Genomic DNA, 23,657 nt, shown 5'->3' with positions numbered 1-23,657 from the left:
TGACGAGTAGGAGTTATTATTCAAAATTGCTCGTTGTTAGTTTATAGAACTTTTTGTTTATGATCAGAATCGTATCATTCTATAAGGATTGCTTGTGCAAAAAATCAATTAAAACTAATATCGTTTAGTTATCGAACTGCAAAAAAACAGATGAAGAGAATTAGTAATACTATCACAAACTGTCTATGTATTTGTTACAATAGATTGACTAAAACGACTTTAGTTCATTTTTGGTAGGGATGATGTTTGTAGAGTCATTTATAAGAACAAAATTTTGTAATTCGAATCCAAAGAGTTTGGAATATAAGTTCCAGTGGATGCATTGTTCTAAAATCACCAATAGGATCCTCTACGGATCATTTTGGTGAGGATCCTAGAGATTCGTGAATCGTGTCTGTTTATTGTACATCGTATGATCATTTTTTGTCAAGTACTGTTGGTGTTTAATTTTAAATAAAAATATTTAAAATAATTTCTGATCGCATAATATACAATAAACGATCACGATTCATGAATTTTCAGAATATCCATTCCGGATTCCTAAAAAAATCACAACGTAAAATAAGGTTTGTTGTCGTCAGCGAGACGAAACGGAACGTTTTCGTCGGCTAGATAAATTATTGAATTTCGCAGCCGACGTATCCATTCTCCAGTGGTCCAGCCGAGAAACATCAAATCCTCTTAAGAAAATAGCGAGAGAAAATACGCGCACTCGCACCTTTCCACTCCTATTTTTCTCGGCAACCAAACACAAGATTCGTCCTTTTTCCCACGATTACCTCCTCCAATCCCCTCTCGTTGTCCACAGTTTCTCCGATTCTACGCCCACTCAATCCATCCGATCAAACACTCACAGGCTCTGAAACCAGTCTTCTGAAGCATCAAACCTAGCAACACACCCAATTCTCTTCGTCTGGGATTGGATTGGAATTGACTGAGTCGACGCGGAAGGATGTTCTTCTCGGGCGATTCATCGACTCGGAAGCGAGTTGATTTGGGGGGACGGAGTACGAAGGAAAGGGACAGGCAGAAGCTTTTGGAGCAGACAAGGTTGGAACGCAACCGCCGGTTGTGGATACGACAGCAGAACTCGGCGGCTTTGAAAATCCAGGTTTGGACTTGTGCATTTTGCTTTCTATGCGGTCTAATTCGAAAGTGTTGAGAGTTGAAAATGTGTGGAATTGGTGAAAATTGCATCGGTTTGATTGTGTTTTTAACTTAATTAGTTGGAGGTGTATGTTGCCACATTCTGCGGTGTAGTTTCGATTGTAAAAGACAGTAAATTGAGGTTCTTTGGGTAGTTATTGGTAATGGTTTGTGCATTGGATGATAGTTCATGAAATGTGTGGAGTTTACGGAGTTTGAACATGTTTTTAATTGTCGCGGGATAGATTATGTGGTGGTCAAGAGGATAGGTGGAAGTTGATATGTTTTGGTTATTTAATCTCTGTTTATTCTGAATGCCTGTAAGTGCTGAACGCTAATTATTTTACTATGGTTGATCGGGTGAGACGTGCTTTCCAGGTTAGTACATAACTGGATGTACAGATTTGTGGGAATGCAGCCAACATTCACCTAACCACATTTTTCACACCACCAAATGTTTTAACTTACAACTTTATGCTTGGAATAGATAATTATGTGAAGAATGAAACGTTGAGCACGTGTTGATTTTCTAGAACCAAACACTGACCAGACATCTTCAAAATAATATTAAAGGTGTATACTCAGCTTACATGTGTCTGAGGCATAACTCAGTTTTTAGTTTCACGCCCCATGCGAAGAGAAGCTACCAAGTTCAAATTGTTTTCAATTGTCGCAACTGGACTGAAGAAGTATACATAACCTAGATTTGAGAAATTCATATTAGTTTTATAGAACGTGTGCAATATTTTATAAAAGCTAAGTGGACATAAGCACAGCTGGAAATAGTGTAATGTGCCTTTCTTATGATATTTAAAGGGGCTTTACTTTTCCTTCCTCTCACTTAATGTATGTACGGGAGAACGTTTGCCATCCTTCTGTCTCTAGTCAGCCTTTCTGAAATACTTTTTTCTATTTAGGTTATGACTGGTCAATAAAGCTAAGTAAATTTGCATGACATGGATTTGATGTCATCAAGGTAATAAATGTAGCAATCATCCATCCTTTGGTGTTGTATTTGTGAAATTATTACATTTGGCTATAATATCTATTGAAGCATTGAAAAGGTGAATTTTCAATTAGATTCAGACATATATTGCACGTTACTGGGTATCCGTATGCATATAGGTCTCAACCCGGTCGCTAATTTTAGTAGGCTATGAGTACTTTTTATTGCTTTTTGTTTGAAATAGTTTTTCTCGGCCGTTTGGCTAACATCAAGTTTATCATGTCTCCATTCGAGTTTTTCAAGTGTTGACTAATTACTAGCTACAGAAATGCTTCAGAGGGAGGAAGGTGGCAGCGGCTGAACATTCTAAGGTGCGCGAGCAGTTCTATGGAAGATATGGGAGGCACTGCCAGAATGTGGACAGGTTAGATTTGGATCCATATTATCTTTTATATTCGACTTTTGTCTTAGTTATTGTTAATTAAGCTTTGCTTTAAGCATCGTGACCTTCTTCGAATTGTCCCTGTGCATTCAGGTTTAGTTTTGGTCCCGATTCAGAGTTTCTCCGGCAGTTACTTTTCTTCTTTGATGCTCGAAGCGTTGGTGATTTTTCCATCCTTGTGGAGACGTGCCGGTTGCTTCATCAATTTGTCAGAGATACAGGTAAGTTTATTCTTATATGAAGAGCTGTCTGTACAAGAAATTATGTGATAAATATACCTCACATAATAAATTCTCTCTCAAAAAAATGAAAAAAACCATATACTCCACTGGTAAATTCTGTTTTGGGCTGATCTTCTCTTGAACTCTCATTTGAGTGCAGGGATTACTATTACGGTTTCTCTGTTCTCATGTATTTTAAGACTTAACCTGAAACCCGTCCATCTCCCTCAAATGAGTAATGAATAATTGGCACTATATGTTCTAGGGCCGCTGAGTAGGCTTGGTTTGGTTTTTAAGAGGGGTTAATGATTTGGTTGATTGTAAGATAATTAGAATCTGACAAAGATAGAACTAATTTGTAATAGCTTTTTATGGTTAAAAACCCTGAAACCGTCAACACTTTTCTACAATCCAGATTTATTTAGATTGGAAATCATTGGTTGCCCAAACAATTCTCAAAGGGAACATGCCAATTCTTCCATTAAGGATCTTCAACTGTCCATGACTTAGTGCGGTTGATTGTGGTTTAAAGAGATATGACTAGCCTGTCTTCACATTAAACCCTGATCCATGCTGTACTTGATAAGTATGGAGCTGGCTACAAGTGTGCTATTGATCTGGTTCTTATCTGATGAATTTCAAAATTTGATTATGCAGAAATAGCCAAGGAAGCACATTTTTTAAAAAAACTTTTGTACAATTATATAATAATATTGGTTTTAAGATTTAATGAAGACGTCTTGAGGTTCTGCTTGTTTCACACTGCTTAGTACATGTTGGGTGTTGTTGACAATATCTGATCATGAAACAGGGGATATTGTTAGCCTCATTGCGGGCATGGATTATTCGTACAAGCATGCTTTGGTGAAACACAGAGTGAAGCAGCTTGCATATATCTGTATTAAGGCTGTTCATCAAAACAGGTTGGTTGCATCGATATCAATTTACTTTTATGTTTTTGGTCATTTTTCTTCCGGACTTTAAGAAAAGATATAGAGTACCTGGAGCTGACGGAAGACTTGGAACAAAATCGAGCGCAGTGGTGTTTAGGATTCATACAGCCAACCCCAATTTGGTGTTTTCGATCTCATGTGTTTTTTTTTTTGTTTTTTTTTTATGCCTAGCTCAATTTTATTATGAGCATCTCATTTCTTGATTGATTTCTTATATAAAATCACTACTCAAGTCATTATATTGGTTCTCATTTCTAGGCTCATTGTACTCTTTTCTATTAATGGGCGGGTAAATGAAAGTTGTTGTACCATGATGACGTCTCTTTTGCATCTAATAGCACATGGAATCGTGGAATAAAAGCTATTCTAGGCATTGAAATTCTAGGAATTTTGTGTTTACGGTTACATTTCACTTTAGTTGTGTAATTTATAATGGCTTAACTAATTCTGTTGTTCTAGTTGTTGGGTTAGAGGACTTGCTGATTTGCGTTTCACTAGACTTTCATGCATGCTAGAAAGGAGTCATCTGCAAATTTGTTTTAGAAGTGGGATATGAACTATAGTTCTATGGTTTTGTTGGTTTCTGATGTCCAATAAATATATGGTTTTTGAGTTGTGTGATAACCCATAGTTGCGTACTGAACTGTGTTATTGGACAGAAATCAGTTGAAGGATCAACTATTTGCAGCCCCAGAGGAGCCCACCATGTCAACAACTTTATTGTTAGAAGCATTAGTTTTATTGATAGATCCCAAGCTTCCATGGGCTTGTGAGACAGTTGGCTATCTTTTGCAAAGAAGGGCTTTTGTCCTGTATAGAGAGATTATTTTTACAGGAAAGGTATGCACCTGATACCAGCTCTTTGTTCATACGCAATAGCTTTTGTTCAAACAGGAGAGGCTTTCCCTATAAGCCAAATCACAATTCAAAGAAAAATGTAGTAAACCCCCATTCTTTTTACGAAGTATGAACCATTAAGGAAACCTATAAAGGTTTGGCCTCATCTTGGTCAAGAGTACCCTAAAGTTATTAATCCTAGGGCTGTTTCTAATGTTATGGTAATGATTTCTTGATTTTGGCATCATGAGACTCCCATTGAGCAAACTTTGAAATTATCAGTTTCTGCATTTAGCTTCAGATTGGATCCATCAATATTTCCTTACAACTCTTTCCCCTTTACAAACATACGAAACTGAAACTCCCAAGAAAAAAAGTTCTTCACATTCAATTTGATGGGCAAATTTCTGAATTTTCTGACATTTCGAAACCCCAAGATGGATCAAAGAGAAGCCAAGAAACCAGAAAATAAAAAATAAAAAAATACTGAAAAAGATTTTGGCAACATGACACCACAGTTCTACTATGATGTGTCAGACTCAAAGAAAACCTAGAACCTCCTCTAAATCAGATAGGCTCTGATACCATGAACAAAATATTACCAAGAATGCATTCTGTATATTCTTCTCTCTGATGCTGAACTTATAATACATCATATAAAGCTGTGAGCGGAAACTAACACAATATTCCTAAACTAAAGGCAGTTACATCAATCAAGAAATCATCGCCACTTTAACACCCAATGCTAACCCCAAATAAGTTATTGGTGAATCTTACACCCCACTCCAAACATAGTTGTCAAGCTTTGGATCTCCCTATCATATTAATTCCTGAAACTAAGGTTTCTCGCAAAGAAGCGACTCAGAACATCTATGACAAGTGAACAAGGGTGATGACAAAGGATCACCTTCTCAGCCTTCAATTAGCTTTAAATCTGCTTTCCCATTAATATAGAAAGTTAGCTGAAAGCTCTCCCTTAAACTTTTTTTTCAGTTTATTTGATTATGTATTTTTTCTAGTCTTTCTGTTTCTGGAGATCTGTCATTTACTCTATGTTGGCATTCACACATGAGTGAACTCATTTCCTAAACCTACGAGTAATGGGGTGCAGGAAAGTATAAAGACTCATAACTCAATTGGCAGAGTGTCTTCGTTGGAGCGTAGTCTTGCTGTTGTAATTTCTCACATTGGTCAGGAGCCATGTACGTGCCCAAACATCGATCCACATTGGAGTTTTTCATCTCAAATTCTTACAGTTCCTTTTTTATGGAAGCTATTCCCCTACTTAGGAGAGGTAAACTTGAATCACTTGGTACCTATGTCTTTTGAAGCCCTCTTTTTTTTTTTTTTTTTTTTTTTTTTTTAACTGTATTAAGATTTCCCGGCTTATACCATTCTGTAATTAAGATAATCTCTTTTCATTTAGGTTTTTGCAAGACAAGGGCTGAGCCAGCATTACATTAATCAAATGGCACTCTGTGTGAAAAGTCATGCTGATGTACTTCCAAAAGATGCATCAATTGAGTTACCCGGTTATGCCTGCCTTATTGGAAATATATTGGAATCTTCCGGAGTCGCTCTATCTCAGACTGACTGCTCATTTCAAATGGTAAAAACCAGACTGCTATCAGAAGTAGAAATGGCAACATGTAATGGTTATTTAGTATGTTTTGGTTCAAGTTGTTGCATAAATTTATGTGCTTAGAAATGAGGGAGGTCTTAGGTTCAATTTTAGCAACAGGTGTACTTTGTGATCTACTCTGGGGAAAAATTAGTACGTATGGTGATTAACTTAGTACGAGTGATAGGTTTTTGACAATGGATAACTATTCTTATAAATATGTATGGTACATTAGTACTTCATGTGAAGTTTCTCATTGTGCTCACTCACACACATGCACACATTATATATATATATATTTATAATCCATCCTTTTTTACGGCTTTGATCCCTGATTTAATCTATCCTTTCTAATATCAGGCTTTAGACCTTGCTGGTGTTGCAACATTCTTGTTGGAGGCCCTTCCTTCAATGAAATCATCAAATAGAGAAAGCAAAGAAGGTCTGCATTCCAAATACTGTATTTTATTCCCCTCTTACTATCATTTTTATAGTTTCATTTTTTCCTAGTTGTCTCCATCTATAATCTTCTGTTCAATTTTTAATGTGTAATATACTTAAATTCTCTATTACATGTGTACAATTGTACATACATATGGTGATTTTCAGATTCGATGGGTGATGATGACATGATTGAAGGAGATGATGCAATGGAAGTTTGTTTAAATAACGATTTAGAGCGACAGATATGTGATGCCATAGATCTGCGCTTTCTTCTGCAATTAGTAAGCCATCTTGTGATTATCTAATTCTATTTTCTATGCAAGATGCAAGTACATCTATTTTAAGCCAATTTGTTTTAACTCTAAATTGTAACAAAGATTTGTTGTTTAATGTTTTGAGCAGACAAATGTTTTGTTTGGAGGTATTTCACTTGCCAGTGGCTTGCACCACGGACCTGATGATAAAGAGGTGTCAGCTGTTGGTGCGGCTTGTGCTTTTCTACATGTTACTTTCAACACCTTACCTCTGGAGAGAATCATGACTATACTAGCTTATAGAACTGAACTTGTTCTGGTGCTTTGGAATTTTATGAGACGGTGCCATGAAAATCAGAAATGGCAGTCAGTGTCTGAGCAGTTGGCGTATCTGCTGCCTGGAGATGCACCTGGCTGGCTATTACCTTTGGCTGTATTCTGTCCTGTGTACAAGTAATAGTCCCTGCTACTTTTGCTTGGATCTTGTCTATATATATTTTAGTGGTGTGAAGTTAGTTTTATGTATTCTGTGTGGATCCTAGAGTATTGCGTAGCAGCTTGAGATAGCATTACCTATGATTCGTTCGTTTCCCTTTTGTTATGGATCAGGCACATGCTTACATTAGTTGATAATGAAGAGTTCTATGAGCAGGAGAAGCCACTGTCATTGAAGGATATCAGATGCCTAGTTATCATACTCAGACAGGTGATTCTGTAGTAAAATGATCAAAAGAAGGATGTTCATTGTAGAACTGACATGTGGTTATCTTTTGGCTAAATGTAGTCTATAAGGCTGTAATTTGTTACTTTCTGTGTATGACATTGGCAAGCAAGATGTACAAAACTGTATCAATTGTTAATTCTGCACATAATGTTGATGTTTACTCTGAATTTCAAATGAATAGTTGTATTATCTGGACTCCTTTTTTTGCAGGCCCTATGGCAACTTCTTTGGGTGAATCCTACAGCTCCCACTAATTCTATGAAACCTGTCACAACCCGCGCTTCTAATAAGAAGCACCCTGTGGAGTTAATTCAACATAGGGTTAGCATTGTAGCTTCTGAACTCCTCTCCCAGGTATTAACGAGCTATGTGTTGCGTCTGTTTTATTGAAAAAGGATATACCCTTTTTATTGCACATTTTGTGTTTGCCCTCTCCTTTGCAGGTTGTCTGATTTTTGGTTCTCTTTGTAGAGACATGCCCCAAATACAATGGACAGGAAATCTTACTCATTTTTTTTTTTCCAATTTGTTGTGTGTAGTTGCAAGATTGGAACAATAGACGTGAATTCACATCCCCCAGTGACTTCCATGCTGATGGTGTCAATGAGTTCTTTATTGCACAGGTAAACAGTTCCTAGGTGTCTAGAACCAAGATCTTGCTAGCACTGGTTTTAATGTCTTTATTTTTCAGGCTGTGATAGAAAATACTCGGGCAAATGACATCATGAAGCAAGCTCCCTTCCTGGTACCATTCACAAGCAGAGTTAAAATATTCACTGTAAGTATTTAAGTGGTTAGAGGAAAAACAATATGCAAATCTTTATGCACTTAAGTCTTATCATGTTTAAAAAAAAATTAATTAGTTTCTTCAAACCAATTTGTCAGTCACAATTGGCAGCAGCTAGACAAAGACATGAGTCTAATTCTGTATTTACCAGAAACCGATTCAGAATACGGCGGGATCGTATCTTGGAAGATGCTTATGATCAAATGAGTGCGCTGTCTGAAGATGATCTTCGGGGACCGGTAATGCATCTGTTTTTGTTTGTATACATACAATAGATGAGGGTTGTGGTTGGGAGTGTTTTTGACAATTCTATAAATGCTACCAAATAACCAAAATAGTTACTTTGTAATGTTTTGCTGAGTGCTTTTTGGGGTCAAATAGGCACTGAATTTTCGGAGAGTCTGCCTATTTTTGCTAGCACTTATCCTCTCATTTTCTTATCCAACACCAGAATAACCGCCTTATCATTTTGACCTGTCTATTTAATTTGCAGATTCGTGTAACGTTTGTAAATGAATTTGGGGTTGAGGAGGCTGGAATTGATGGTGGTGGGATTTTCAAAGACTTCATGGAGAACATTACTCAAGCAGCCTTTGATGTTCAGTATGGATTGTTTAAGGTTAGAAAATTTCCTTTCGTCTATGTTTCTAAAGCCTGTATTATCTATGCACAGTTAAATCTATGACTCTGAATTATGCAAACGAAAGTAAATAGCAGTTGCACATTTCAAAATTACATTCATCAAACAATAAAAACCAGGGGCTCGTAGCTTCAGCAGTAGTGTACATTTGTCCCCATTTTCAAGACAAAATTTAAATCCTTCGTCCAGTCTGAGTAAACCTCCATGTAGCAGAAACAATCACTACTAGTCTACTAGAATGCTTGATGAAAGTCAAGTTTCCCGTGTGACATATGATGTGTCCAAAAATTAAGTGGAAACAGATGTAGAAATGCATACCATGCTTTTTAATAAGAAAATCAAAATAGAAAGTCCATTACTAAAATAAATTGTGTCTCGAAATTGTGGTAGAAGCTGACTCACAATTATCAGACAAAAGATCTTTCTTTATTATGTTGTTAGCAATGTGATATTCACACCTAGACAGGTCATAACTTTGCTACTTAGGTATATTATGTTTGTGCTGATTTTGCTTATTTGTGTTCCTCCTGCTTTGCTTGGTATATCCAGGAAACATCCGATCATTTACTCTACCCTAACCCTGGTTCGGGAATGATTCATGAACAGCATCTCCAATTTTTTCACTTTCTTGGGGTTCTTCTTGCAAAGGTATAAAAAATTTTGTCTACTGTTTTAGTTCGTATGATGCTTCTGCATGGTATCACATGTTCGATTCCTTACAGGCCATGTTTGAGGGGATTCTTGTAGATATACCATTTGCAACGTTTTTTCTGAGCAAATTAAAACAAAAGTAAGTGCATGTTTTCTCTTGAGAAAATCTTGTTGATATACCATTTGCAACATGCTGCAATGTTAATACTAGAAATCTCTTTCTGTTTGTTGATTAGGTACAACTATTTAAATGATTTGCCTTCATTGGACCCAGAGTTGTACCGTCACCTTATTTTCTTGAAGGTAACCCAGTTCTTTCTAAATATGCCTCCTGATATATTGTAGCATCTACCGATTACTCAGGTTTATTTTGACACGATTCTAAGAAAAAGACTACACAACCCAACATCTTGATGCGAATACTCAGTTTAAAGAAATTAAGTAAAATACTAAACTCATATCTGACTTCTGTTGCTGTATGCAGTCTATTGATGTATGGTTATAAATTTTAACGTAGTCGATGGAATTTCACAAAAATGCACCAAACTTTATTGTGACCTTGGTATAAAGTTCTCTGATATTCAATTTATGTATACAAAAACACTTTCTAATCTTTATATTTGTACAATATACTGTTGGATTTAGAAATAGATTTGTCCTATGGAATGGATATTTGTTTTAGGAATCCAGTTGCATGAATTGCAAATTTGTATTTAGTTATGTCAATTTTCACAGTACCTGTTGATTATAAATTTTTATTTTTCACAACTAAATTTCACGTTCCAGACTTTGACGAAATTTATTCTTAGTCTACATTTTATTGGATTGGATACTATAATCATGCTTGATGAAAAGCAGTTGGTTCAATCACTATCTCTCATCTGCAATTTGGATTAAAGTGTGGCTCCTGTTTAGTTGCATGTAGAGCTCACTGCGTCCTGTTTGCCATTATATCTGCAGCATTATAAAGGTGATATTTCAGAATTAGAATTGTACTTTGTCATTGTAAATAATGAATATGGAGAGCAAACAGAAGAGGAGCTGCGTCCCAGGGGCAAAAACCTACGTGTCACTAATGAGAACGTCATTTCCTTTATTCATCTTGTTGCCAACCATCGTTTGAACTTTCAGGTAGTGCAACTCCATTTTGAACTTTTTCTTGTTCCAAATGACGTTGTAGCTTCCTCACGTGAACATGACAAATGATCATTTTCAGATACATCAACAAAGTTTACATTTTTTAAGGGGGTTTCAGCAGCTTATACCGAAAGATTGGATAGATATGTTTAATGAGCATGAACTTCAGGTATATTCGTCTACCCTTTGGCTTTGTTGCTAAAATAACCTGAGTATACTCACTTCTTGTTTGCCGGTTCTATAAGATCAATAAACTAAAACAAGCTTAGTCATTCTGTCCAATTTGACAATATAGTTGTGATGCCATTATTGCATTTAAGAGTTGCTAGTGATGCTACGAATGGTTATTTTGAGGTTTTTGCATATATGTATCATGTGTGCTATTTTTTGTTATGCTGTCTCGGTATTGGAACACTAAAATTGTTCTGAAGAAATAGCCATTATGCTGTACAAGAGTACTGCCATGGCAATGCGGGATGTTGTATGTGGCAATGGCATGCTCGGCACAACTTTAGAGTTTCTATTGGGTGGAACCTAGAGTCAGATCCACATTGTTTCTCCTAGTTACAGTCTGAATAAAAATTTGTATTAGGAAGCAAAAGTTTAATCATAATCCATTGGTTGATAAGCGGCTGTAGCTGTAATATACACTTTGACACGCTTTTTCCACATTCACAGGCAATTATGCATAAATACCTTTTTGACCCGCCTTGTTTTTACAGCTTCTGATATCAGGTTCACTTGACAGCTTGGATGTCGATGATCTACGGATGAACACAAATTATGTGGGTGGCTATCATAGTGTAAGTTCCTTCGCATTTGTTTTGGCTTATTTGTATTCGTGTGGGACATATAAAACTGTTTGTGTGGATAAATGTAGCTCTAGATGAACCCAGTCATTGGTTGTCAACCATTTTCATTACATTTTCCCGTGACTGATTATGCTTGTTATTTGTTTTGACAGGAGCATTATGTCATTGACATGTTCTGGGAAGTTCTGAAAAGTTTTTCATTGGAAAACCAGAAGAAATTTCTAAAGTGAGTTTTTAGTATCCATCACAAAATCCCTCGAACATTTTTTGTGTTTTGGCTCGTCAAAATACAACAATGTCGGCTATTGCGAGTCCCTGTAATTAATTGGATTTGAAGTTAATGAACATCAGGAGAGATACTGACTACACTACTTTTCATCCAGATTTGTGACCGGGTGCTCTCGGGGACCTCTGCTTGGATTCAAATACTTGGAACCATTATTTTGCATACAGAGGTAAGAGCTCATGAAAGATTTATATGTTGGCAAAATGGCTGAAAGTTTATTTTACAAAAAATTTTCTTTTTCTCTTGGTATTTTTTTTACCTTAATTTTTCTGCCTCTTTCCATAGGGCTGGTGGCAATGCAGCTGAAGGAGCTCTTGACCGATTACCGACTGCAGCCACTTGTATGAATCTCCTAAAGCTTCCACCATATAGAAGGTTGGCTATCTCTCTATATTTTTTGGTTTTATGATTATATAAGCCATTAAATGTATTCGGCTGAAATTGCTTCCTGGTTATGATGCAGTAAGGAGCAACTGGAATCAAAATTGATGTATGCTATAAGTGCAGATGCCGGCTTTGATTTGAGCTGATTGAAACCGTGCATTCTAGTTGCACCTAATCTAATCCCCTGCTTCTTTCTTCTCTGGAGCAAACCATCCTCGAGGCGGAGACAGTTTACATCATGCGCTGTTAATTTGATGTCCCTGCTTGGAATCCGAGCTGTGTAATAATCGAACAGACTTCAAAAAGCCGATAGAGTGAAGCTCAAACTTGATGGCATGTAGATATTCATATTTTCCGGCAAGCTCCTGATTTGACATGTATATATCTGTGGGGTGGTGGTCTGCCGAAGTTCTTGCTACAGCTTTGTTAAGTTTACAGATTATATATGCAAGCCTTGGGTCAGTCGCTAGTGGCTTTCCCCGGCATAAATAGGCGATTGTTTTTATAACTGTAACGTTCCTATTTTGTTTTATATATTTCTGTAAAGGAGAAGGGGCAGATTATATAAATAGTAAGTGCTTTTAATTCCTCCTGTTGAACAAGTCATCTGCAGAAATAATTATGGGCTTGTTTGGAAGTGCTTTTAAAATGATTGAAAGCGTTTTTTGAAAAATTGTTTCTGAGTTTTAAAAGCACTTTAAGTTTTTTTTTGGAAAAAACACCAGATATGTTTCTTGCAGAAAACACTTGAAGTGTTTTTTCAGGATCTATTTGAATTTTTACTAAAGATTGGTTTTAAAAACATTTTCATCAAAAGCGCTCTCAATCATCTTAAAAACGCCTTATAAGTCTCATGTCAAAATACACGAGACTCTTCTCAGAGATGTGCATAGTTCTGATTTCTCCTGCCCTCTGTTGATGCTTTATTTTTTCTCTGTTTGGTGCTTACACGCTGATACTTCAAAACGAGTTCGTGGTTCGCTTTGCAAATGGGCGTGTATATCAAATGAGAATGCGGGTTCCATATCATTATATTAACCTAAATGGCGCAAGAGTGTCTACATAAATGCAGGCTTTTATGGAAACCAAAACTCAGGTACGAGAGAATAAGGATCATTCTCATTCTTATTTATGTCATATCATGCGTTCACTTACAATCAGAAAATGAAAAAGTAAGTGAACCTTGTATTGGTTTTGGGTATGATAAACCTAAAACATCAAGTACACGATAGGCGGACTGGTTGCTGAAGGTTGTTCATCACATGCTTTACGTCCCCATTTTTTCTATACCGGTTCATGATTCCTCCAATTTCAAGTAAACCTGCTGTTAAAAAAAAAAAATAAAAAAAAAATCCTACTTGTATCATATCACTATACCAAGTAGAGAAATGTTAAACAGACTCTCTCAAAAGTGGGATTCTCCATGAACTCTTTGTCACCTTATATTTTTGGCACAATGTTTTATAATGTTGACATAAGAATTGACGTTAAATTGTGAAGTGACAGAGAATCTACAAAGTGTGCTGTGTACCAAGTAAAGGAAAAACATGCCCAACGCGCGCGACCAGTAAACTAGAAGTTATATAATTCCCGCTTCATGGTGTGATAATTGGGTAAAAGCCCTCTGTCGTTCGCCATTTGTTTGTCGCATAGAATTGTAGAAAGAGAAGAAAGGCTCCTTCGGCTTTGCACAGAACGCTAATAACGCCGCCGCCGATCACGCAATACAACACCCAGAGACAGAGGAGGAGCCTCATCGGCGAAGATGGTGAAGGTCCGGATGAACACCGCCGATGTCGCCGCCGAGGTCAAGTGCTTGCGGCGGCTCATCGGCATGCGCTGCTCCAACGTCTACGATCTCTCCCCCAAGGTCTCTTCTCTCTCTCTCTCTCTCTCTCTCTCTTTCTCCCCTCCATTCTCTCCTTCTTCTCCCTTTAATCAATCAAATTCGCATTCCTATGATTCTCAAATGTGTTGTGAAATTGGGTTTTCTGCAGACGTATATGTTGAAGCTCATGAATAGCAGTGGAGTCACAGAGTCCGGCGAGAGCGAGAAGGTTTTTCTATTGATTGAGAGTGGCGTCAGATTGCATACGACTCAATACGTTCGGTATGCCTATCAGTTATTGCATTCCATTGAAATTTGCAGATAATGGGTAAAAGGATTTCTTTTTTTCTGCAATTTGTGCAGGGATAAGAGTAATACTCCATCTGGGTTTACCTTAAAATTGAGGAAGCACATACGAACACGAAGGCTCGAGGATGTACGGCAGCTTGGATATGATAGGGTACAAGATATATGACATTTCTGCAAATTGGGTTCTTTTTTTCATTTTTGGCTTTTTTTTTACTGTTTAGTTTCTGGATTTTGTCTAACTTTTGTGGTCTCCTTTGCAGATTGTTCTCTTTCAATTTGGGCTCGGTGAAAATGCGTACTATGTTATATTGGAGCTTTATGCCCAGGGAAATGTTATTCTCGCAGATTCGGATTTTATGGTCATGACCCTTCTTCGCTCCCATAGGTTAGTGAGTAGCATCCATTTCTTATGAAATTGCTAATTATTGGGCTCACTTTCTTGCACATCAACTTGGCATGTTATGAATAAAAAGTTTTCCAGTTCTTGCTTAATTATAGATGTGCTACTATTTGTGTTAGCATTTGTAGCTTTAAGATTTTGCTAGAAACATCTTTGCTAGCTTCTGATTGTTCTTACTGTTCAGTAAGAGAGCACACTCATTTCTGATTCTTTTGTTTTCTTTCTCTTAAGTTGAAATATTAATTAGGTGGTAATTCTCATTTAATAGGGATGACGATAAGGGGGTTGCAATCATGTCACGTCATCGTTATCCAATTGAAATATGTCGAGTTTTTGAGCGAACAACTGCTGAAAAGTTACAGGAAGCTCTTACCTTGTCCAAGGAACCAGATAACAATGAACCCGTTAAGGATCATGAAGGTGGAAATAATGTGCCTGATGCACCAAAAGAGAAAAAGGGTAAAAGTAAAGGTGGGAAGCCTGCCGAGTCAAGTAAAAGTAGCGGTGATACTAAAGCCAAACAGGCCACCTTGAAGAATGTTCTTGGGGATGCGTTGGGCTATGGACCTGCGCTATCTGAGCATATTATATTAGATGCTGGCCTCATTCCAAATACAAAAGTTTCTAAAGAGAACAAGTTAGACGATAATGCAATTCAGCTTTTGGTTGAAGCTGTTGCGAAGTTTGAGGATTGGCTGCATGATGTCATTTCAGGTGATAAAATTCCTGAAGGGTACATTTTAATGCAGAAGAATTCAGGGAAAAGTGGTCCCCCATCTGAACCAGGGAGTTCTGTCCAGGTTAGCACACTGCCTTAACTTGCTTTAGACTAGTGTGTAATTTCCCTTTTTTCTTGCCTTGGTTGATGGAGATCTGCCTAGTTAGGATTCCATTACATGGTGTTTTAAACTTTAACATTGACTTCTACATCTATTTTGCAGATATATGATGAATTCTGCCCCATATTATTGAACCAATTCAAATCGAGGGAGCATGTGGAGTTTGAAACATTTGATGCTTCTTTGGATGAGTTCTATAGCAAAATTGAGAGTCAAAGGGCAGAACAACAGCAAAAGGCAAAAGAGAGCTCTGCCACCCAGAAGCTTAATAAAATACGTGTTGATCAGGTTTGCCCTGTTTCTTCTACTATGTTATTTGAAATTCAAAGGCAGGTTTGAGCAGATTTTTTCTGCGTTATGACTTAGGTTGAACCGAAATTCCATGTACCCCGTCCCCCTTTGTAGGGGGATGGGTAGAGGGGTCAGGGGTTCCGAAATATTAATGTTTATATATATACTTGGTTTACGTTCTGCAATCTATGTTGTTGGACCATATGTGCTATTTATGCTTGGAATATTTTTTCTCAATCATTTCAACCCTATGATATAGGAAAATCGTGTTCACATGCTAAGGAAAGAAGTTGATCAGTGTGTTAAAATGGCGGAATTGATAGAATATAATTTAGTTGATGTGGATGCTGCTATAGTAGCTGTTCGTGTAGCTTTAGCAAAGGGCACAAGTTGGGAGGATATTGCTAGAATGGTGAAGGAGGAGAAGAAATATGGAAACCCTGTTGCTAGCCTCATTGACAAGCTTCAGCTTGAAAAGAATTGCATGACATTGCTGCTGAGCAACAATCTTGATGAAATGGATGATGATGAGAAGACTCTCCCTGCAGATAAGGTTTGTTTGAATGTTCTATTTTTCTACATCTTCTCTAGAATAAAATGATGAGTCTCTTCATCTTACCTTCTACTTCCATTACCTTTCTTCCCTATTATAGGTGGAAGTTGATTTAGCACTTTCAGCACATGCCAATGCTCGGCGGTGGTATGAACTAAAGAAAAAACAGGAGAGCAAACAGGAGAAGACTGTAACAGCACATGAAAAAGCATTTAAGGCGGCGGAGAAAAAGACTCGTCTCCAGCTGTCACAGGTAGCTTCAGCTTCCAGAGTCTTATGATTTAGTTTTAAATGGCGAGCTTGCAAATATAAAATGCAAATCAGTTGTTTTAGCCTTTTCGCACAACCAAGTTTTTCTGATGGTATTCATCCAACTGCTAAGTAGAAGCTGTAGCATGTTTAGCACAACAGAATTTTCAAGGCACGGTGTCATAAATATAAGGACAGAATAATAGGGATTCAGAAAATATATAGTGTGACAAGAGCAGTATGTCAACATCAATGCGACCGAAACATGAAGCATATATTCGTAGACGTATAAAAGTATGCATACAAGGAAAAACAGAATTATTTATAAGAGGAGAAGCATACTTAGCTGTAGATTTTTGTCACCATTATCCAATATAATCTTAGAAGATAGCTGTCTTCGATTTTTTAATTCCACTTTGTTTCAAATAACTTGCAGGAAAAAGCTGTTGCTAGCATTTCACATATGCGCAAGGTTCACTGGTTTGAGAAATTTAACTGGTTCATCAGCAGTGAGAACTATTTGATTATCAGTGGACGTGATGCTCAACAAAACGAGATGATAGTCAAGCGCTATATGTCAAAAGGAGATCTGTAAGTCAATGTAGTTATGTGGACATAATACATTTTAGTTCTTGTCTAAATGATCTAGCACTGCGAAACAATAATTATAGATTTAAATAATACACTTACTGTGATTTATGATTATTTATGATTGTTCTTATAGTGTGTGGGAAAATTCTTCCTGAAGCTTATATCCATCATTTAGTTTTGTTTTGTCTTACAATTTTGTATGTCCTTTGCATTGGTCACCGGAAGTGTCTGCATGTTTCTTGTCTATGGCTGCCTCCTCAGAAACTCCTCTGCTATTGGCGATTGATAATTCTTGTTCCCTTTCTATATAAGTTTCTTTTATTAAATTTTATTTTTTATTTTTTTATAAGTTCTTGTTTCTTTTTATTTGGATTTCTATTCTTTTTTTCCTTATCCAGTGACTTTGGACTTTCTTCTTTTTATCCTCCCTTGATTTTTTCGCCCTTTTGTGATTTCACATCTTCATACTACTCCAAGAGAAACGAAAGGAAATAAGCTTATAAATGGAGCTGACAAAATTTATTATTGCCACATTGATAGGAGATAGGAATTCTTGGTTGGTCAATTTCACATTTCCAAGAATCTTTAGTTTACCTTAAAGTTATTACAAATATGCCAATAAGTAGCTGCTTATTTCATTTAGTGTGAAGCCAACTTAGCATCTTCTTTCTCATGTTGATTGATTTAAAAAAAAAAAAAAAACAGGTATGTCCATGCGGAGTTGCATGGGGCTTCCAGCACCGTGATAAAGAACCATAGGCCTGACCAACCAGTGCCTCCACTTACATTAAACCAAGCAGGGTGCTTCACAGTAAGTCACAGACCTTCATGTAATGCTTTTGTTTTCATATTAGTTTATTGTGTTATTGCGAGTGCTTCATATCACTGGATGTGTAATTACTGAATAGTTAACTGATATTATGCTCTAGGTTTGCCACAGCGCAGCATGGGATTCAAAGATTGTCACTAGTGCGTGGTGGGTTCATCCTCACCAGGTCAGTAAAACTGCTCCTACTGGGGAGTATCTGACAGTTGGAAGTTTTATGATTCGTGGGAAGAAGAATTTTCTTCCTCCACACCCTCTAATTATGGGCTTTGGGTTGTTATTTCGCTTGGACGAGAGCTCATTGGGCTCCCATCTGAATGAGAGGAGGGTAAGAGGTGAGGAGGAAGGGACGAATGATGTTGATGAAAATGGACCTCTAGAAGAGGTATCTGATTCTGAGTCAGAGAATGAAACCATAGAGGAAAAACTTGCAGAAGAACCAAAACCCGCTCCTGATTCATCTATACATATTGATAAACCAGATGTGAAAGACCCATCTGGGAATGGCTTACTTACAAGCAATGCTGAAGCAAAAGACTCAGCTGAAATTCCCATGAAAGAAAAGAAGACCTTTAGTGATGCTGATATTTCTGTAAATGGTGTTTCATCTGTCACCCCAGAACTTGAGGATCTCATTGATAGAGCTCTTGGGCTTGGATCTACAGCTATGTCTGCTAAAAAATATCAGATTGACACTTCTCCAGTTGATTTGGTAGCGGAACCTAATGTTGAGGAGAATAAGGCTACAGGAAGAGAGAAACCTCATATTTCAAAAGCTGAAAGAAGAAAGCTCAAGAAAGGCCAGACTGGTAGTGCTCATGAAGAACAAGCTGATCTGCAAAATGAAAAATTGAAGCAACATGAGATTTCAGTCAGTCAGCCTGAAAAGGAAGTTCATGAGAAGAAGCCTAGTGGTGGAAAAACCAGCCAATCAAAACAACACAATATTTCTGCCAGACAGACCGAAAACGAAGTTCATGATAAGAAGCCAAGTAGTGGAAAAGCCAGCCGTGGACAAAAGGGTAAACTCAAGAAGATGAAGGAGAAGTATGCTGATCAGGATGAGGAAGAAAGAAGGATCCGTATGGCTTTGCTAGCTGTGAGTAAAGTTACTTGCACCATTCTTATATTTATAACCAATTGATTTTCTGTAGCCCTTATTTCATCTTTTCTAAATTTGAGCTTTGATGCCTCTTACACTTGATGCATAATTTCGTGCTTTTTCGTCCACATGCATCCGCATCTTTGCATGTGCACTAGTTATAGAACTTTCATTCTATTATTTTCTCACAAATGAACTGCAAACGTATAACTGTGTCCATAACATCATCCTTAAGAATCTTCCTATGATTTTTTTGAAGTTACACCATTTTTTTGCTCAAGAAACCTGATAATAGATCTAAATGACGATATTTGTGAATTTCAGTCTGCTGGAAGAGTACAGAAGAGTGGAGAGTCCCAAAATGAAAATTCAGTTCTGGCTGAAGATAAGAAACTGAGTATGTCATCCTCATTCTTCATATTTCATCAGCGTTTTAAACTTCCAAGGCCATAGGCCATCTTTGCTGGTTATTTCTCTCTAGTATCATATAATGGAAGTCCATTGTTTTTTTTGTGGTTAACGTCAATTCTTATTAATCTAGCAGGTCCTGTCGATGCTCCCAAAATATGTTATAAATGTAAAAAGGTAGGTCATCTGTCCCGGGATTGTCCAGAACATCAAGATGGTACGTTACATAGTCATGCAAATGGTGGAGTTGAAGATGACCCTCCTGTGGGTTTGGATAAATCTACTTCTGAAGTTGACAAGGTGACAATGGAGGAGGATGATATTCATGAGATAGGTGAAGAGGAGAAGGAGAAATTAAACGATGTTGATTACTTGACGGGCAATCCACTGCCCAGTGATATTCTCTTATATGCAGTGCCTGTCTGTGGTCCTTATAGCTCCGTCCAGTCTTATAAATATCATGTGAAGATAGTTCCTGGCTCTGTGAAGAGGGGGAAAGGTAAAGAATTTCTCGCATGAATTTGTCCGCTAACTTTTAAAGTACCCGCAATGCTAGGATAGAAAATTATCTTCTCGTTTCCCTTACGTGCGTTTTTTTTTGGTTCAAGTGCTTTTATCGCATCGGTTGACCTCTTTCTTGAATTCTTTTTTGTAGCTGCGAAGACTGCCATGAATTTGTTTAGCCACAGGCCGGAAGCAACGGTTAGAGAGAAAGAGTTGATGAAAGCATGTACTGATCCTGAGTTGGTTGCTGCAATTATCGGCAATGTGAAGATAACATCTGCAGGCCTCACTCAGTTGAAGCAGAAGCAAAAGAAAGTCAAGAAGAGCAGCAGCAAAGCTAAGTAGGTAGCCTAAACAGCTTCGTGCTGCGTCAACGTTTTGTAAACACAGACAACACTCGTTTCCTCTGTTTGGACCCGTCTCGGATTGTTACGCCAGTATACTCTCTACTATACAAAAGCAGAATAATGATTCCATTTTCCATAGCTAGCTATATGTATAAACAGTTTTGTTAAAGCAATGTAATTGTGTATTAGCATTACAGGCAGTCTGGGGCATGAGCTTTTACAAACAATTTCTACAAGAAAATCAAAGCGGGACAAACCCCGAAAATGCTGAGGAACATTTACGTCTCAGTCAGCCACTTCAGCCGGGAGAACGTTCCTCAAATCTAAACCCTCGACTGGCAAGTCCGAAGTGAGAGGACCCAAGATTCCGTCGGAGGTGAGGGTTAAAACACTTCCTCAGCCAGTCACTTCAGCTGGGGGAATGTCGCTCAAATCTAAACCCTCGGCTGGCAAGTCCGAAGTGAGAGGACCCAAGATTCCGTCGGAGCTGAGGGTTAACCCACTCTGCAAAATTAAGGAAAAAAGCGTACGGTTAAGTTAACAAACATGCCAATAGCCCTAAAAGCTGATTCTAGTACATTCAACTCTGGTTTCCTAGTCTGCTTTTTCCATTTGGCATTCGGAGCAAGTTTAATGAAATAATAAATCAGCAAGCACCTCCGGCTGGAAACGGAGCATGTCCGCACGAGCCATAGCTTCCGCTTGAGCAATTCTCTGCCGGAATGTCTGTGCCATCTCCTCCGCCTAATAGAACAGAATAAAAAACATACATATAAGTCATTTATCTGGTTTCAGGAAAGGTAACAAGGACATAACAGGAGAAAACACAAGAAGGAAGGCAGATTGACCTTCACTCCTACAACTTAGTATTCGCCATTCGGTTAGTGAAACTAGTAAAGATGTTAAGAGGTAATTGTACAGAAAATACCTTCTCAAATACAAGCTTTGGATTGCGAATCATGTCACCGGGAGTAGGTTCTAACTTCTTGGTAGAAAGACTTACACGGCCTCTCTCACGGTCATGGCTCAATATCATGACCTACAAAAAGAGTATAAATTTAGAAATTTTTTAACAGTGGCAAAAGACTATCAGCCAATAACTTGCCAAGGATATAGTATCTATACCTTGAGAGTGTCACCAGGTTGGAGAACTGTCGCAATATCAGAGACTCGGTCATGACTGATCTGACTAACATGAAGAAGGCCATTGATTCCACCAATGTCGATAAAGGCACCATATGGCTTCAAGCTCTGAACAGTACCAAGGACAACTGACCCAATTCCAAGCTGTGCTTGGTTGTCTGCCATGGCCTTGCGGTTACTGAGGACAAGCCTAGACTGTTCTTCATCAACCTCCACAAACTTCAGAGGAATCTCCTTTTCAAGAAGATCTTCTGCAGTTGATTTCTAATATATAAAAGTAAATGTGGTTCAGATACTGAAGCATTTAGTGTTAACAGTAATTCGAACTCAGAACTATGCCAGTGACAGTGCTGAATGCCGAATAGAAAAGAATTTTGGAAGGAAGAAGCATAATGTTATGGAACTGCCTGTTTAATTCATGGACTACCACACAAGCAAATGCAATCAGAAAGATGGCATAAGTATCAGCTAAGAAGAGAATTGGAAATCTAGAAGTGAGGTTAAAGGACTAACTGTTGATATCTGGGAGAAAGGAACAAAACCTCTAAGGCCTTCCACCACGGCCACCACTCCACCTTTATTCGCACCAACGACCTGAACAAATACATTTTAGAGCGCTATTTGTCTGAAAATTACAATCATATTCATGATGCTTGGAAATATATACCAATTCTAACATTCCAGGCAAGAAACCAAGGTAAGAAGATACTTACCTTACCCTTGACAACAACATCCTCAGCTTGGAGCTGTCTACATCTTTCCCATGATAGGTCATACTGGATGGACTTTAAGCTCAAGATCAAGCTATCGTCAGCTTCGTTTTCACCAATAATCACAAACTCCTCTCTCACTCCGGGAACTATGCCCACTTCTTCTACACTCTTTATTTTGTGAATGCATGCCTCTTCAAGAGGCAAGTATGCTGAAGATTTTGCAGTAATGTCAACTAATGCTCCATTGTTATCTATATTGAAAACTGTTCCCCTCACCTGAAAAAACAACCACAAAACAAAGCCGTGTGCGCAAATTTAAAATCTCCCGCAGGATAACAAAGAAACTACATATGCTGTAAACAGTTACAGGTACTCTCTGTAAACCTATATGACAAGTGAAAAAAATGAATTGAAGAAAAGCTCAAAACCAAAAAATCCACAGGCATTGCCCATGTAAACTTACATAACCACCAACAAAGTAGTGCCATTTCCAACACTTTATGCAATTGTAGATTCTACACATAAAAGAAGAACAAATAGTTCTGCCGGGTATGTTTAATGTGAGCCCAATGACACAGACCCAAATCTCGAATTCGATACAAAAAGACATATAATTTCTTCGTTTCAGCTCATACACATCAAACCATTTTCACATTTAATCAAAAGGGTTAAAAAAAAGAACCAAATTTGAATTACCAAAAGGAGAGGTTGAGAGATAGACCTTAGTTCCAATCTCAGAATTGAAGTCGTACTTCTCGAGAGCGTTGTAAAAGGAGTCGAGAGTGAAAGAGACGCCTTCCATGGGGGCAGTACGACACCGTTCGTGAGCATCCTCGAAGATTTCCTTGAGCTTGAGGCGCTCTTTGGTCTGTGCATTCGAGATGACCGCGGCGGAGACGATGGGGAGCAAACCCGGCATTTTGTTTTTCTTCGGCAGGATTGAGGGCTTCGAAAGCCTCGAGGTGGAGATCGGTGAGCATCTTAAGCCTGTGAATTGCTGAGCCAGAGACGCCATGGCTCTCTCTCTCTCCCTGTTCTTTTGTGTTGCTTTGCTCGCAGTGTGGCTTTTCAGGAAGTTGAAATTTTTTTTGGTTTTGCTGATAAGGCACTGACGCGGGAGAGAGAGAGAGAGACAGAGAGAGTTGCATGGATTTTGGACAATGTGATTGTGTTGATGCTTATGGGTCATGGTGGAAGATCGGCCCATTTAATTGGATCTAGATCCTTACTAAATTTGGGCTGTCATGATCCACAAGGATAGTCAGGGCA

At 37.9% G+C, this 23,657-nt stretch overlaps 3 protein-coding genes across 4 annotated transcripts; 2 read left to right on the top strand and 1 right to left on the bottom strand.

The window, feature by feature from the left end:
- The first annotated feature begins 640 nt into the window (after positions 1-640).
- LOC103961263 (E3 ubiquitin-protein ligase UPL6) lies at positions 641-12,873 on the top strand. Its single transcript, XM_009373803.3, has 26 exons — positions 641-1,111; positions 2,419-2,516; positions 2,628-2,755; positions 3,567-3,678; positions 4,368-4,548; positions 5,657-5,839; positions 5,972-6,154; positions 6,527-6,608; positions 6,776-6,891; positions 7,013-7,317; positions 7,474-7,570; positions 7,799-7,942; positions 8,128-8,211; positions 8,280-8,366; positions 8,474-8,614; positions 8,869-8,994; positions 9,565-9,663; positions 9,738-9,805; positions 9,903-9,969; positions 10,627-10,797; positions 10,883-10,972; positions 11,526-11,606; positions 11,768-11,841; positions 11,999-12,070; positions 12,187-12,276; positions 12,365-12,873. The coding sequence occupies exons 1-26, from the start codon at positions 953-955 to the stop codon at positions 12,429-12,431; spliced, it is 3,105 nt and encodes a 1,034-aa protein (XP_009372078.2). The 5' UTR covers positions 641-952; the 3' UTR covers positions 12,432-12,873.
- A 1,145-nt stretch (positions 12,874-14,018) lies between these two features.
- On the top strand, positions 14,019-20,726 carry LOC103961260 (ribosome quality control complex subunit NEMF). 2 transcript variants are annotated; one of them, XM_009373801.3, is made up of 14 exons: positions 14,019-14,155; positions 14,283-14,395; positions 14,477-14,573; positions 14,683-14,807; positions 15,091-15,622; positions 15,764-15,949; positions 16,212-16,505; positions 16,606-16,758; positions 17,191-17,345; positions 18,051-18,156; positions 18,275-19,270; positions 19,598-19,670; positions 19,818-20,180; positions 20,337-20,726. In XM_009373801.3, exons 1-14 carry the CDS (start codon positions 14,051-14,053, stop codon positions 20,528-20,530), a joined length of 3,492 nt encoding a protein of 1,163 aa, XP_009372076.1. In that variant the 5' UTR covers positions 14,019-14,050; the 3' UTR covers positions 20,531-20,726. The 2 variants fall into 2 exon arrangements, with proteins under 2 accessions (XP_009372076.1, XP_009372075.1); XM_009373800.3 differs by having other exon boundaries at positions 19,815-20,180.
- Positions 20,681-23,492, bottom strand: LOC125471440 (30S ribosomal protein S1, chloroplastic). The gene is made up of 7 exons (XM_048571802.1): positions 23,110-23,492; positions 22,389-22,664; positions 22,189-22,269; positions 21,658-21,939; positions 21,461-21,571; positions 21,190-21,276; positions 20,681-21,036 (listed from the first exon to the last, which is right to left on the bottom strand). Exons 1-7 carry the CDS (start codon positions 23,401-23,403, stop codon positions 20,929-20,931), a joined length of 1,239 nt encoding a protein of 412 aa, XP_048427759.1. The 5' UTR covers positions 23,404-23,492; the 3' UTR covers positions 20,681-20,928.
- Between the last annotated feature and the right edge of the window lie 165 nt (positions 23,493-23,657).

This window comes from the organism of the source record quoted next, unplaced genomic scaffold, assembly GCF_019419815.1.
Source record: "Pyrus x bretschneideri cultivar Hongxiangsu unplaced genomic scaffold, Pyrus_bretschneideri_v1 Contig6, whole genome shotgun sequence".
Taxonomy (NCBI): Eukaryota; Viridiplantae; Streptophyta; class Magnoliopsida; order Rosales; family Rosaceae; genus Pyrus; species Pyrus x bretschneideri.
The sequence above is the reverse complement of the archived record's forward strand: the minus strand, read 5'-3'. Positions and strand labels throughout refer to the sequence as shown.